This window comes from Vombatus ursinus, unplaced genomic scaffold, assembly GCF_900497805.2.
Source record: "Vombatus ursinus unplaced genomic scaffold, bare-nosed wombat genome assembly UNPS02014780.1, whole genome shotgun sequence".
NCBI lineage: Eukaryota > Metazoa > Chordata > Mammalia > Diprotodontia > Vombatidae > Vombatus > Vombatus ursinus.
This window is the reverse complement of record NW_020954558.1, coordinates 1,272,525-1,289,439: the sequence shown is the minus strand read 5'-3', so window position 1 is coordinate 1,289,439 and position 16,915 is coordinate 1,272,525. Positions and strand designations below refer to the sequence as shown.

The 16,915-nt window shown below is 37.9% G+C and overlaps 1 protein-coding gene across 2 annotated transcripts in view; it reads left to right on the top strand.

The window, feature by feature from the left end:
- Nucleotides 1–16,915, top strand: part of LOC114046062 (NACHT, LRR and PYD domains-containing protein 12-like) — a 46,650-nt gene that overhangs the window by 28,551 nt on the left and 1,184 nt on the right. The window contains exons 7-9 of one of the 2 annotated variants that reach the window (XM_027866288.1): nucleotides 4,391–4,561; nucleotides 7,044–7,214; nucleotides 14,337–14,507. In XM_027866288.1, the coding sequence (XP_027722089.1) occupies nucleotides 4,391–4,561; nucleotides 7,044–7,214; nucleotides 14,337–14,507 (513 nt within the window). Of the gene's footprint in view, nucleotides 1–4,390; nucleotides 4,562–7,043; nucleotides 7,215–14,336; nucleotides 14,508–16,915 lie in introns of those variants that run through there. The other variant, XM_027866290.1, reaches the window with a different exon arrangement.

Below are 16,915 nucleotides of genomic sequence, written 5' to 3'. Positions count from 1 at the left end.
ATATAGCAGTATAGGACCACAGTCACAGCATGGGACTGCAGCCACAGCATAGGACCCTATCAGTTCAGCACAGTTGTACTTGGCATTCCTCAATAGTGGAAGATCCTTCAATCTTCTTCTCAGCCTCTAATCTCCACACTATCTGTGAGGTGAAAGTTGCTGAGGCTGAGGCTGCCCCACTGCCCAGTTGCCCCCAGAGCTTGTTGTTTGTTGATTCAGTGGAGTAGGCTTGGAGGTGTTTGTACTTCACTCAGACCAAACCTACACTCTTAGAGGTGGAGTCTTTCTTGAAGTCTTCTCACATTGTCTTAGGATGACAACTGCTTTACCCTGACTTTTGTTGATTTCTGCTGCTTTACATTCACTTTGAGGCTATGTTCTGTCTTTTTTTGTGGAGAAAATTTGGAGAGCCTACTGACCTACTCCACCATCTTCCCAAAATCTCCTGCATATTCTTTGTTTCTTACTGTGCCATAACATTCCATTACATTCATCTGCTACTAATTGTTCAGCCATATTCAGTGGGACCCATTGTTCTTCTACTTTTTTGTTATCAATGAATTCTACATTAACATCCTGTTTTATGTGACCTTACTTTCTGTCATTGACATCCTAGCTCAGTAGTACTCAGTAGTGAAGGATTACTGGGTCAAATGTTGAGTTTATTGATTTTGGGGGACATAGTTTTAAAATTTTTTCCAGAACAGTTAGACTAATTAATTCATAGGTATAACAAAGATAAGTTTGTATTCCTGGCTTTCCATATCCCTTCTAGCATTGACCATTTACATTTTTTAACATTTTTGGCAATTTTCTAGGTGTAAGGTAAAGCTCAGAATTGTTTCGGTTTATTTTTCTCTTATTAGTGATTTGGACCAATTTTTAATGTTATTGTTGATTATTTGTTTTTCTTCTGAAAACAGCTTGTTTTCGACTTCTCTGTTAGGGGAAGGCTTGCAGGTTTTTTTTTTTTTTTTAGCAATTCCCCAGCTTTTAGACCACACCTCTGATTCTACTGGTATAGTGAACTCTTGGTGAAACCTCCCTCTGCCAATGCAGATCAACACTTGCTCTACAACTTATGGTCTTAGACAGTGTCTTGACGAATTGGCTATGAGACATTTATCAGAGAGAGTTGGCACAAATAGCTTTTCCGCAGCTGACAGTTTTTTTTCTCATCCTACTTGCAGTCATCTTTTTTAATGTAAAAAAAAGCTTTGTTTAGTTTTATCTAATTTTAATTATCTGTTCATTAAAATTTCTTTCTTTTTTTTTTTTCAGTGAGGCAATTGGGCTAGGTGACTTGCCCAGGGTCACACAGCGAGTGTCATGTGTCTGTGGTCGGATTTGAATTCAGGTCCTCCTAACTCCAAGGCCAGAGCTCTATCCACTGCACTGCCTAGCTGCCCCTGTTTCATCATATTTCTATAAACACTTCAGTACATTGGAATGTGGTTTATCCAGGCCTAATGTAATAAACTCATTGAGGCCTGGTACTCTTGCCAACCCTTGTGTTATCTTGTTTTTCAGTTCTATTCTCCATTGTTTTATGCTTCCCAGTCTGAAGGTTCTTTTCTTTGGACCTTGTTGATTCAACTTTTTGTGCTCTCATGGCCACCATTCTACTATAGGCTCTCTTTACCTCTTACCAGGATTGTTGCAACTGACTCTTAACTGGTCTCTCTGCCCTTCATATTTTTCCTCTCCTGTGTATCTGCCATACATTTGCCAAAGAGACAACCCTACAGCATTGGTTGATCATGGAAAGCCTCATAACTTTTACATGGCTGCAAAGGGTTTTCAGCTGTCCTTCCTTTTCATTCTTTGTCAGGTTTTTTCACTTTCCACACTTCCGCCTCCTGCCAGAGGTCAGGATTTGTGACTTTATCTTTTTTGTTTTCCAGTTGAAGGAAGAGTTCATATTTTTCATTTAACCTGGGAAGTAGCAAGGTATTCTCGCATCACTTCACCTCCCCTAGGAATGTAGCCAGCCTACATCTTGTTGCTCTGTAGCTATCACTTGGCCCTTGTAGGCATACATCATTGGAATTTTCAGCCTGGCTCTCCATGTTTCCTGGAACTGAGATCCTCAGTTCTCTATCACTTTCTGGTTAACTTACATAGATCATTCATATGGTTACTGACAGGGCAAACTGCCTAGTAGTTGTGCCTCTTTTGAATATGGAGGGCTCAGTTCTTTGGACTCTTGAGTAATGGTTTAGCTTTCAGGAGTCTTTCTTGCCTTTTTCTAGGTTTTACTCACCTTTTTTCATCATTCAATGCAATGTTATGATTTTTTTGTGTTATTGTATATTAGTTAATAATCTATTACTTGCAGGTTCCTTCCAAAGGTCAAATGCAAGTGAGAGCTACCCTCAATTGTTTTTTTGTGAGAAAGTCTTATGTATCATTTGACTTCCAGCCACTTCTCACTTCTTTATTTTTGTTTTTTGTTTTTTTTAATTTTTAGGCAATTGGGGTTAAGTGACTTGCCCAGGGTCACACAGCTAGTAAGTGTCAAATGTTTGGTTTGAGGCCAGATTTGAACTCAGGTCCTCCTGACTTCAGGGCCAGTGCTCTATCCACTGCGCCACCTAGCTGCCCCCCTACTTCTCACTTCTTGCCCAGCTGTCTAAACTTTAGACTCTTTCTACACACATCTGGTCTCATGACTTGTGAGTATGTATATACATACAATCTTTCCTTAGCCAAATACAAAAAATCTTGGGTATTATTAGCTAAGAAGCAGAAGTGGAATTCATCCCTGATGTTCTTTGTTAAATAAAAAAAGAAACCCTAATCACCATTAACCTGATTGTTTATTTTCCTCCTGCATTTATGTGTTTGACAAACCTGTGACCCATGAAATTAAATCAGAATGGAAGAGAATGAGCAGTAGTTTGGAAAAAATGTATTTTATTGCAATTTATAATTTATTTTATTTTTCATTGTTGCTTTGACATAACATACATTTGCCAACATATTCCTATAATTACCCTTCCCCCCTCACAGAGTCATGTCATATTTTGTTACTTTTAGATATTTTAATCTAACTTTAATGAACACCAAAAATTATAGAATATTTTCAAGTACAAAATAAAACAGATAAAAGATTATATGTAACATTTCAAATTTTTATAGTGTATGATTTGCTTTTTTTCCTGTAATAAATTTTTTTTCTTGCAATCAATTCAACGTGTTATTTTCAAATTGTCTTGCATGTGTATATATCCCTGTAACTTCCTTCTCTTCCCTTCTCTGCATTTAAAAAAATGCTTCAATGACCTTCATTTCTCCCTTTGATCTCTGTAGTAGCTCTCTGGGCCAAAGGGTATAGATATTTTAGTCATTTGTTAGCCTGATTCCAAATTGACTTTCCGTAACAGTCATACCAATTCCCTCAACAGAGAATTAGTGAGTGTATCTTTCCACAATTCTCCACCATTGGCTTTTCCTATCTTTTGTCATTTTTGCTAATTTTCCCCAGAGTTGTTTTACTTATCACTTCTCTTATTAGTAGTCATTTGTAGCAGTCTTTCATGTGGTTATTAGAGGTTTGCGACTTCTTTTTTGAGAGCTGTTTGTTCATCTCCTTTGACCATTTATTCATTGAGCAATGACTTAAATCACACAATTCTGTCTGTTCCCTCTATATATATGTACCATATCCGAGGTTTGCTGCCAAAATAACCAAAATAAAACAAAACATTTTCCCAATGTCTCCCCTTCTTATATCATACCATTAATTCTGTTCATGCAAAAACTGTTCAGTTTCATGTAATGGATATGAGCTATTATGTCTTTTGTAATTGCCTCTATCTAAGAAATCTCCTCTATTCATAATTGTCTAAGGTTTCTGATCTGATTCTCCTCCTCTTTCTTCTCCTCCTCTTCCTTCTTCAATATGACCTTCAATATTCAGGGCACGTGCAGATTTTAAGCTAATTATACCATCCATTGTAAATATTGGTCTAAACCTAATTTCTGCCAATTGCTTTCCAGTTTTTCCAGCAATTTTTTTCATACAGTTTTTCCATGAGTAATTTATGCTCTCATGTCTGTCAAAGACTAATTATTGAGTTTAATTATTTCTGATTCTTTCTTATTTAATTTGGTCTACTGGTATACTTTTCTATTTTTTTTTAATGAGTACTAAATATTTTTGATAATTCTTGGGTTATGGTATAATCTGAGGTCTAAAAATGCTATTCCCAAGAAGAGACTGACCATTTTTAAAGAAGCAACATTCATTTCACTGAAAGGGAGATGACAAAGAATGGTGATCATAAAGTGGGTGTGTTTTTAGCATTGCCCAGAGAAAGATAAGAAGTGAATTAATCACGGAAAATTTAATTGACCACTTTCCCTCTGATTATGTTTTCTCCTATAGTTTGGCATGGTGTTGTCTTACCCCTAGATGTTCCCAGAATCTCTTCTCAGCTGTCGGTAGCAATGAGAGCCTGAAAAATCTAGATTTGACTGGAAATTCCTTGAAGAAGAATGAAATAAAAGTTCTGTGTAAGGCCTTTGGAAACCGAAACTGCAAGTTAGAGAAACTGAGGTGAGTTCTCATATGTCCCCTTTGTAGATGTTCTGCTTGGCGTCAGGGACGGGAGGGCATCAGGAAGAGAGAGCAACACAACCCAGGAAATGGAGAGTGGAAACTGTCTGCCTAATCCAGGTTGAGGATTCGAAGTCTTATACCTTTCTCCCTCTCACTATGCACTAAGGAGAAACATGACTGGGAAAGATTGGTTTGTTTAGGGAACGCTGCCTTTCTCTCTAGTGGCCAATTATCACATCTGTGTGCATGACTCCCACACTTATATTAGCAGTCTTAGTCTCTGGATATCCTGTAAGCATGTCAGACTCAACACGTCTGAACAGAACTGTTTATCGTTTCAACAAAGCCCACACGTCTTCCTAACTTCCCTGTTTCTGTTGAGGATACCGTTCTTCTAGTCACTCAGGTTTGCAACGTCACCATTATCCTTGATTCCTCAGTTTCTCATCCCATACATATAATCAGTTGCTAAATTTTGTAATTTCTTCTCCCAAAAAGTCTCCTTTATCTGTTTTTTATTTCTGTGCATACAACTCCCCTTCTAGTTCAGACCCTCACCACCTTTCCCCTTCACTATTGCAATAGCCTACTAACTGCTTTCTATCCCTCCAGTCTTTCCCCTCTTTAATTCATCCACCCCACAGTTGCCCAAGTGATTTCCTTAAACACCAGTTTGACCATGCCATTCGCTTAATCAGTAACCTCTAGTTGCTCCCTATTGCTTTCAGGAACAAATATCAAATCCTCTGTTTGGCATTAAAACCTTTTGCAGCCTGTCCTCAACCTACCTCTCCAACCTCCCAACACCTTACTTTCTTCACACATTTTGTGGTCCAACCCGAGTGGCCTTTCTCTTGCTCACATACTCCTGTCTCTGCGCCTTTGCATTGGCTGGCCATGATCCCTGGAATGGTCTCCCTTTTTATCCCTGCCTCATAGAGTTCCTAGTGTCCTTCAAGACCCATTTTCAGCACTACCCTTACCATGAAGCCCTTCCTGACCTTCTCAGCTATTAGTGCCCTTCTCACAAAAATTCACTTGTATCTATTTTGTCTCTACCTATCATAAAAATACCTAATCACAATTGACCTGATTGTTTATTTTTCCTTTATATATTAGGAGCTCCCTTCTATATCATGTGTTTGACAAATTGTAATCCAGAAATTTAATCAGTGGAGGGCATTAGTAAGTTGTACACTATAAAGATTTGAAATTTTATATATAATCTTTTATCTGTTTTGTACATGGAGGTATTCTCTACTTTTTTGGTTTTTATTAAAGTTAGAAATAAAAATAGAAAATTAAAAAATATGACATGATTCTGTGAGAGGAAGAAGGGGAATTATAAGAATATGTTGGGAAATGTATGTGATATAAAGGTAAAAATGAACAATAAAATAAATTGTGAATGATAAATAAAATGCACTTTTCTAAAACTCCTGCTTTTTTCCTTAAAAGTCTATAATAAAGTCAACATGTTACTCTCAAATTGTCTTGCTTATATATGTTTCCCTTTCTTCCCTTCTCTGCATTTAAAAAAATGATTCAATGACCTTCAGTTCTGTCTTTGATGTCTGTGTTATAGTTAAATAGCAATGACTCTCTGGGCCAAAGGATATAGCTATTTTAGTCATTTGTAAGCATAATTCCAAATTGGCTTTCCTTAACAGTCATACCAGTTCCCTCAATACAGGATTAGTGAGCCTATTTTTCTACAGTTCTCCGACATTGACTTTTCCTATCTTTTGTCATTTTTGCCAATTTGCCTCAGTTTTCTTCTACATTTCTCTTATTAGTAGAAATTTGTAGAAGTCTTTCATATGGTTTTTAGAGGTTTGCAATTTCTTCTTTGAGAGCTATTTGTTCATCTCCTTTGACCACTTATTCATTGAACAGTGACTCGAGTCATATAATTGTCAGGTCCCTATATATAGCTTGATATGAGTCCAGTATCAGAGATTTGCTTCCAAAAAACCAGAACAAAACATTTTCCCAATGTTTCCCCTCATTATCATACCTTAATTCTGTTCAGGCAAAAACTTTTCAATTTCATAAAATGGATATGAGCTATTTTGTCTTTTGTTATTGACACTATCTAAGAATTCACCCATATTTTTAGCTAAGGTTCTTCTTCTTCCTTATGGATATTCAGGGTGCATGTATATTTTGAGCTAATTATGCTATATATTATAAATTTTGGTCTAAACCTATTGGTATACTTTCCTAGTTTTTTAACTAGCATTGAACATTTTTGATGATTCTTGTCTTATAGTATAATTTAAGGTCTAAAAACACTGTTCTCTGGAAGGAACTGACCATTTTTAAAGAAGTTACATTCATTCCACTGAAAAGGAGACAACAAAGGATGGTGATCATAAAGTGGATGTGTTTTTAGCATTGCCCAGAGAAAGACCGGAGGTGAATTAATCATGGAAAATTGAATTGACCACTCTCCCTCTGATTATGTTTTCTCCTACAGTTTGACGTCTTGTCATCTTACCTCTACATGTTCCCAGAATCTCTTTTCTGCTCTCAGTAGCAACAAGGGCCTGAAAAACCTGGATCTGAGTGGAAATGCCTTGGAGGGAAGAGGAATAAAACTTCTGTGTAAAGCCTTGGGAAACCCAAACTGCAAGTTAGAGAAATTGAGGTGAGTTCTCACATGTCACTTTTGTAGATGTTCTGCTTGGTATCAGGGGCAGGAATGCATTAGGAAGAGAGAGCAACACAACTCAGGGAAGGGAGAGTGGAAACTGCCTAATCCAGGTTCAGGGTTCAAAGTCTCACACTCTTCTGCCTCCCACTTAACCTTTTGACTGAATCCAAATTTTACAGGATGAATCCTTTCTCCAAAATTGACTTTTCCTGTCTTTTGTCATTTTGGCTAATTTGCCTCAGAGTTGTTTTACCCTGCATTTCTCTTATTAGCAGTAATTTGTAGCAGTCTTTCATGTGGTTATTAGAGGTTTACAATTTCTCTTTTGAGAGCTGTTTGTTTATTTCTTTTGACCATTTATTCATTGAGCAATGACTTAAATCACATAATTCTGTCTGTTCCCTGTGTATCTTGGATATTGGCCCCATATCAGAGATTTGCTGCCAGAATAACCAAAACAAAACAAAACATTTTCCCAATGTCTCCCTTTCTTTTCATACCATTAATTCTGTTCATGCAAAAAACCTTTCAATTTCATTTAATGGTTATGAGCTATTTTGTCTTTTGTTGTTGTCTTTATCTAAGAATTCTCCCATATTCATAGTTGCCTAAGTTTCCTGATCTTATTCTCTCCTCCTCCTCCTCTTGTTCTTGTTCTTGTTCTTCTTTTTAACATTATGACCTTCAGGCCAGATGTACACTTTGAACTCCTTATGGTATATGCTGTAAATGTTGGTCTAAAACTAATTTCTGCCAAAATGCTTTCCAGTTTTTCCAGCAATTTCTTCTCATGTAGGGAGTACTTCTATGAGTAATTTATATGCTTATGTCTATTGACGAGCAATTATTGAGTTGAGTTGTTTCTGATTCTTTCTTATTTAATCTGGTCTGTTGGTGTACTTTTCTATTTTTTTAACTAGTACTAAATATTTTTGATGATTCTTGGGTTATAGTATAATTTGAGGTCTAAAAATGCTGTTCTCTGGAAGAGACTGACCATTTTTAAAGAATTCCACTGAAAAGAAGATGACAAAGGATGGTGATCATAAAGTGGATGTGTTTTTAGCATTAACCAGAGAAAGGTAGCAAGTGAATTAATCACAGAAAAATGAATTGAATCTTTTCCAAAACAACTACATCTCTCCCCAAACTTCCCTATTTTTGTTGAGGATACCATCCTTCTAGTCACTCAGGTTTGCAACTTCATCATTATCCTTGATCACCTTTCTCACCCCATATACAATCAGTTGCCAAATTATGTAATTTCTTCTTCTGACAAAATCTCCTTCATCTGTTCCTTATCTCTTTGCATACAACTCCACTTCTAGTTCAGACCCTCTCATCTTTCCCCTTCACTATTGCTGTAGCCTACTAACTGGCTTCCATACCTCCAGTCTTTCCCTTCTCTAATCCACCTTTTCCACATCCTTAAGCACCAGTCGGAATGGTCAGGGGGTGTCATCCATTACCTTATTCAGTAACCTATAGTTGCTCTCTATTATCTCCAGGAACAAATATGAAATCCTCCGTTTGGCATTTAAACCCTTTACAACCTGTCTTCAACCTACCTCTCTAACCTTACTATACCTTACTTTCTTCACACATTCTGTGGTCCAGCCAGAGTGGCCTTACTGTTGCTCATACTGCACTCCTTCTCCTGTCTCTGTGCCTTTGCACTGGCTGCCCACTATGCCTGGAATGGTCTTCCTTATTATGCCTGCCTCATAGAGATCTAGTGTTTCTTTAAGACTCATTTGCAGCACCACCCTCCCCATGAAGCCCTTCTTGATTTGCTCAGCTATTAGTGCCCTCCTCACAAAAATTCACTTGTATCTATTTTGTCTCTACCTGCCTATTTATACATTAACCCCCTCCCCCCGATAAGATGCAAACTTCTTGAAGGCAGGGATTGTTTTACATATATCTTTTTATCCCCAGTATCTAATGCTCTCCTTGGTACATAGTAGGTACTTAATAACTCTGTTTACTGTATTATAGCAATACATTCTAATAGGAGGAAGCTAAGCAGTATTCAGAGAGTTTAGCAGAATTTCTTGAGGCAAGAATAGATGGATTTTTAAGTTTAGCCCATAACAGGTCAACTGAACTCTGAACTAAGTTCAGAGACAAGGAACCATGACTTAAGCAGTTACAGAGCAAATTCAGTCACTTATAAGTAGGATCAATAAGAAAATGAGACAGAATTCACTTAAATCTTACATGTGATTCTAAGAAGCAGTAGCATGCTCAGTGGCCATACCCTGGTAAACTGTTTCAGCAGACAACTAAATCAGGTTGAGGATAACTAAGGGGTCTCAAACCCTTTGGCGAATTAGGGGGTATCTACCCCAAGTATATGAAGACTTCTCCTGGTGGAATGGGTAGATGAGAACAATTTGTTCCAATGGGCATGAAGGTGGGTGAAGCAGACTCTGTGGAGCTATTAGAGCTTGGTTAGACATCAGGGACACCAAGGTCATTTACTGTGTCTTGAGCCATCACCAGTTATCTTGACTCTGTCCTGTCACTGGATTGTTACAATGGTGGAAGAGAGAGAGGGAAGATGATGACTCCACACAACTCTGCCTCACTGAAATCCAATTTATGCACGAATCCAGAGACATCACCCCATTTTACCATTTTTACCTATCTCAAAGTTCTGTGGTGACAGGCAAGTGATGAAGCAGCAGTGTAGATGCACTGGGAGCTGTAGTCACAACCCTGTACACAGGTGGCTCAGGCCATAGGGTTGTCTTTTCATTGGAAGCAGCTGTGGGTTTTGGTAGCACCCCAGGTGTCTGAACAGCTTTTTAAGTATCACACTGTTCACTTCCTGGTATAAGGAAGGTGCTAGAAAAGGTGTCCTATAAATTGTCTTCTTACAAAACCCTTGCCTATTTTCGTGGCAGCAGGGGACCGTAACCTGCAGTAGAAACACACACACACACACACACAAAATGTACAAAAATTTCTGCAAAGATGATTCCATTTAGCATCAGCATGTGGAATGTGTGCGCACTTATGGACAATGCAAAATCCAGTAGCCGTGAAAGATGAACAACTCTTGTTGTGAGAGAATTCAGCAGGTATACAAGTAGTAGCTCTGAGCAAACTAAGGCCAGCTTACCAAAGTGGGTGCTGGGTACGTGTTTTTTTCCAGAATGGCTACAGTGATGGGGAGCACCAGGAAGCTGGTGTTGCTTTCACAATCAAATCTAATCTAGTAAACAAGCTTGTATACCTCCCAAAAGGAGTGAAATATAGGCTCATCACAATGTGATTGCCACATGTAGGAAAGCACCATATCACCATCATCAGTGCCTATGCTTCCACCATGATGAGATCAAAAACAAATTTTATAAAAACCTGGAGACCCTCGTTGCCAAAAGAAGACAAGCTTATAATTCAGGGTGACTTTAATGTTGGAGTAGACACAGACTATCAGATATGGCAAGGTTATCCTTGGGAGGAATGGAGTTGGAAATATCAACAGCAATGGTCACTTAGTGCAGAAGACTTGTGCATCTCATGACCTTCTCATCACCAACATTGTGTTCCATTTACCTAAAGACAATAAAACTTTGTGGATATACCCTAGCAGCAAACATTGGCATTTAATAGACTATGTCATTATTAGGAAAAGAGACAGATAGGATGTGAGACTGACAAAGGCAATGTGTGGCACAGAGTGCTGGACTGAGCATAGACTTATCCTCTCACAGCTAAATATTGCATTCAACAAAAGCAGCAGCCCCAAGGCAGATTAACAACTGGAAGACATAATGTCAGCAGATTAGAGTGCTTCTCTGAGTGGCGACAATTTGTTGCTAACTTGGAGGCAAAGTTGAGACAACACTTGATTGGTAACAGCTGAGCAGAAAAGGAGTGGATAGCTTTCAGAGATTTGGTGTACAGCACTCCATTTACTCATCTGGGTCAGAACACTGGTAAACATCAAGCCTGGTTTGATGAAAATAATAGAGAAATTCAGAAGCTGCTAAATGAAAAATGAGAACTCCACAGTGTTCACCCATCTCTTAGAAGGCAGCATTAACTCCATGAAAAGTAAGGTACAAGCAAAGCTGGGAGAGATGCAGGATTTTTGGCTCAGTAAGAAGGTAAATGAAATTCAGTTTTACACTGATAATAACAATCCAAAGCAATTTTGTGTTGCCCTGAAGGCTATTTATGGGCCTAAGACCTATTACTCAGTGCTAATGGTGCCACATTGATTAGTGATAAAGACATGATCCTAGAGAGATGGGCTGAAACACTTCCATAGCGTTCTCAACAGACCATCATCAATCAGTGCTGAAAACATTGACTGTTACCTCAGGTTGAAGTCAATCCCTCTCTAGACAAATATTCTACTGAAGAAGAGGTTTGAATGCCATTTGGTTACTTTCCTGTGGCAAAGCACCTGGTGATGATTCTGTTCCAGTTGAGATTTTTGCAGACCTTGTTCTCTTTGCTTTTCTGAAAATGCAGACATTTGCCCTTCTCCAACCTTGTAAGACCGCTCTTGTTTTACAGTCTTTCACATATCACCAACAAAGCCTCAGTAATCACATCTTTTTTTCTAAATTATTTTTAATTTTCAAGTAACAGATTTTTTTAAATTTGTCTCTCCCACTAACTTCTCCTCCATTGAGAAAAAAAATCCTTAATATATAGCTATATAGTCTGGCAAAAGAAATTTCCATATTGCTAATGTTTAAAAATATGTCTTTCTGCATTTCAAGTTCATCATCTCTGTCAGAAGATGTGTGGTCCATTTTATCATTATTATTTTGGACTCATTTATCGTTGTGTGGATCAGAGTTCTAAAGTTTTTCACTTATTTTTCTCTATGTTATTATTGTATAGATTGATCTTGTTCTGCTCATTTCCCTCCCCATAAGTTCACTGAAGTTTGCTCAGTTTCCTCTGAAACGGTCTATTTCATTATATCTTATGGTACAATATTCCATTACATTCATATGCCACAACCATTCCCCAATAGAACACCACTTAGTTTCCAATTTTTGGCTACAACAGAAAGAGTTGCTATAAGTATCATTATACATATAACTCCTTTTCCTCTTTCTTTCATTTCTTTGATATATAGGCCTAGTAGTGGTATAGCTAGGTTGAAGGGTATACACAATTTAGTAGTTCTAGACATTCCAGGAAACTAAATGACTTCCCAGAATATCCAGACCAATCCACAGCTCCACTAACAATGTATTACTGGGCCTGTTTTGCCATAGCCTCTCCAACACTCCTCATCCTTCTCTTTTGTCATCTTTGCCTGTCTAAAGGGTGTGAAATAGAACTTCAGTTTGCTTTAATTTACATTTCTCTAATTATTATTGATTTATGGACTTTTTTTCTTATGAATATTGATGGCTTTCAATTTTTTTTTTAGGCAATTGGGGTTAAGTGACTTGCCCAGGGTCAAACAGCTAGTAAGTATCAAGTGTTTGGTTTGAGGCTGGATTTGAACTCAGGTCCTCCTGACTTGAGAGTCGGTGCTCTATCCACTGTGCCACCTAGCTGCCCCTGGCTTGCATTTCTTGCCTTAGAAATTGCCTATTCATATGCCCTAAGGGCTATAAAACTGTGAATACCCTTTCATCAAACAATAATATTTCTAGGTCTGAATCCCAGAGAGAGAGAGAGAGAGAGAGCACACCTATTTATACATAAATATCTATAGCAGCTCTTTTTGTGGTAGTGAAAAATTGGAAATGAAGGGATGTCTGGGATGTGGTTGAATAGGTTATGGTATATTATTGTGATGGAATACTATTGTGCTATAAGAAATGACAAGCAGGATGATTTCAGAAAAACCTGGAAAAACATATACAAACTGATCCAAAGTGAAGTGAGCAGATCCATGGGAACATTGTGTATAGTAACAGCAATATTATATGATGAAGAAGTGTAAATGATTTGACTTTTCTCAGCAATACAATGATCCAAGACAATCCTACAGGACTCATGATGAAAAATGCTGCCTCCAGAGAAAGAAATGATGTCTGAATACAGACTGAAGCATATTATTTTTCACCTCCTCCCTTTCTTTTTTTCTTGCTTTCTTTTGAGTCTTCTTACAATAAATGACTAATATAGAAATGTTTTACATGATTGCACACATGTAACCTATATCAGATTGGTTACAGGGTTAGGGAGGTTGGAGGGAAGAGAGGGAAGGATAGAATTTTGATTTCAAAATTTAAAAAAGTTTAAAATTTATTTTTATATGTAATTGGGACAAAATAAAATATTTTTTAAAATTGCCTATTGTTCATATCCTTTGATCATTTATCTATTGAAGAATGGCTCTTAGCCTTTTAAGTTTAAATTAGTTTGTTATATAACTTGGACTTGTGACCTTTATCAGTGAAACTTGATCTGAAGATGCTTTCCCACCATTTACTGGTTTGTTTTCTAATTTTATCTGCATTGGTTTTGTTTATGCAAAAACTTTAATTTTATTTAGTCAAAACTTGCCATTTAAGCTTTTATGATCCTCTTTATCCCTTGTTTGGGTCATTAACTCTTCTAGAAAGTATCATTTCCATTCTAGCCTGATGAATTCTTTTTTTTAAATTCTGAACTTAAACACCAAGTGGAATGGATTTTTATTCTATATAGTAGAACAGAAAAAAGAGAATTATGCATGAAATTGTGGATCTCTAATATGTAGAGCTTGATTTTATTTATAAATAATGATCAATATGTAGCTTTCAAAACTATCCTGTTTATGCTTCTTTCTGGCCTTCCTTTTGTTCTTTTCTCTCTATTAAAAAAAAAAAAGATGCCTTAGAGACTTTTTTTCTTTTTCCATTCACAATCTTATCCTTATTCCCCACTTATCCATCTTCTCCACCTCCCCTTTTGGGGAAAAGAAAAATAAAGCCCTTATAACAAATATACAGGATCAAATAAAACAAATTCCTGCATTTGACGTGTGTGTGTGTGTGTGTGTGTGTGTGTGTGCGTGTGTGTGTTCCGAGGGTGTGGTTCTGAAGGGGCTATGGGTTTGATCCACTTCCCACAAAAAGTCAGGAAATGAATAGCTCCTATAGAAATGAAATTGTCATTTCTCCTTTGATTGTCCTTCTCCTTTAGGCTGTCTGGCTGTAATCTGACTGCTACTTGTCTTCAGGATCTCCTTTCTGTCATCTGTGGCAGTGAGAACCTAAAAACCTTGGACCTGAGTTTCAATTTATTTGGTGATGAAGGAATGAAGCTGCTGTGTGAGGCCTTGGAAAAGCAGGATTTTAAACTACAAACGTTTACGTGAGTTTCCCAAGTTTAATTTCTAGAATGTCCCCTAGGCATTAGGGCCAAAAAAGAAGGAAGAGCAAATGGCAGGGGAAAAAAACTTTTTACTTAATTTTTTCAGTTAAAAAAAATCCACCTTATTTCCCTCCATCACTCCCCTCCCCCTGCCAATTTGAAAAAAAAAAAGAAAAGTAAGACTTTTATAAGAAATATGCATAGTCAAGCAAAACAAATTCCCATATTAGCCTAGTCCAAAAAAACATGTGTCACAATCAATACCCTGTGTCCATCACCTTCCTTGTTAGGAGGTAGGTAGTCTGCTACATGAGTCCTCTGGAATTATGGTGGATTATTGCATTAATCAGGGTTTTAAAGTCTTTCAAAGTTGTTTGTTTTTATAATTGTCATTGTATAAACTGTTTTCCTGGTTCTGATCACTTCACTCCAAATCAGTTCATACAAGTCTTCCCAGGTTTCTCTGAAACCATCCCCTTCATCGTTTCTTAGAGTATAATAATATTCTATCACATGAGTGTGCCATAACTTGTTGGGATATTCCTAATTTCATGGACATCCTCTCAGTTTCCAGTTCTTTACTGGAGCCACAAAAGGAACTATGGGCAGGGAAGATTGGAGAGGGACCCCAGAGTCAGTAGTCTCACACAGTCTGATTCTAAGACATTTTCTTTCCTGCTGGACATTCTAGGTAAGGGAGCCTTCCCTTTCTCACTCCTATGGCTTGTGCCAGGTTAGTTTTCTCAGAGCAGAGTCCACTTCCTTCTGACAAACCAAATGGGCTTCTTCAGTCTTTTCAGTCCATCCCCTTCACCTGAGACCTGTTCCTCGGTCTCACCGTTCTCTCTTGTTTCCTTCTGGAAAGGAAGGGTCAGTGTGTCTAGGGTGAAGAGGCTGAGCAGCCCTGGAAACGGGGCATAGAGGGAATGGTTAAGAAAAACTGCCACATGAATGCTTACATATGAAGAATGAATTTCTTCCACCCACTTATCCACAGGGCAGAGACAAGGATCTTCTCCTGTTGTTTTCCTGTGGCTCCCACAGAATCACAGCATCTCAGACAAAGACGCCTCATCTAGTGCAGAGGGACCAACCTTGGGGCCAAAACACTTCCCAGGGTGGCCCAACCAGATTCAGATGGGAATGTTTAATACAATAAATAAAAATGCAGTACAACATAGTTAGTGTTAATTTAGTTTTCTAAATCAACATGTGACCCTAAGGGATTAATTTTGACTTGAATTCGATATTTGTGGTCAAGTCCAACCTGTACCTAATCAGGCCTCTCTATTACTTATAAGCTCCTTTGAGATATACATATATACATAAATTTGTATATATATGTAGAGAGAGATTATATTTATTTTTACATTTATTATCTCTTCCTCCATCTGCCCCCCCATTAGAACAATAAAATCAAAACCAAAAAAGTAAAACGCTCTCATGCCTAAGCTTCAAATACTGAAATTCTGCTAGCATATTCCTGCCTTCCTCTCACTCCCCCAACTTCTTCATCTGACCCACACACAGCACTGTGGAAGAGGTTGCCATTGATAGAACACTAGGCTTGGAATCAGAAAGAGACCTGAATTCAAATTTAGCTCTACTTATTAGCTATGTGACCCTGAGCAAGTCACTTAAGCTCTGTCTGCCTCAGTTTCCCTAACTGTAAAGTGGAGATAACAATAGCACCTAATTCACAGAGTTGTTTTGAAGATTAAATGAGATAGTATTTATAATGTGCCTAAGGCTACCTGCTCCATAGGAGGTGCTTAATAAATGCTTGTTTCTTTCCTTCCTTGTTTCACATTCCCTTCTGTATCTTGGTTACTCTGCTATGAACATTCTTCAGTTTCTTAATGTTATTCCTCAAATGAGGCCCCTGCCCCCTTTTATCCCCCAACAGAATGCAAAAATCCCATCCTGGCTTGACCAGGGCATAGTATAGAAGCTCTAACCCATACCTCCTTTTGTAACCCTATGCTTCTCTTAATGAAGCCTAAATTCACATTAGCTGTTTTGTCTGACTTGTCACACTGTTGACTCATAATGACTTGGAAACCCAGATGTTTTTCATATAAATGGTTGTGTATCCATGTTTCCACCTTTCTGGCACTTGTTCACTTGTTTTTTTTTTGAACCCAGGCATAGGACTGACCATATGTGTAGGCTCTGGCTATGAATGGAGATTCTGTCCAGGCTGTGCTGGACCTGCCCCCTATGAAGTCCATGAAGACAAAGACTTCTGCTTACTGTGATTCAAGTAGTCATGAGGGAGGGGCATTAGAAGGGCAAATCTTAAACTTATTTCAGATACAAGAGATGAGTTTTAAAAAAACCATTCTACAGTAGCTTCTGCACACATACACACACACACACACACACACACACACACACACACACACACA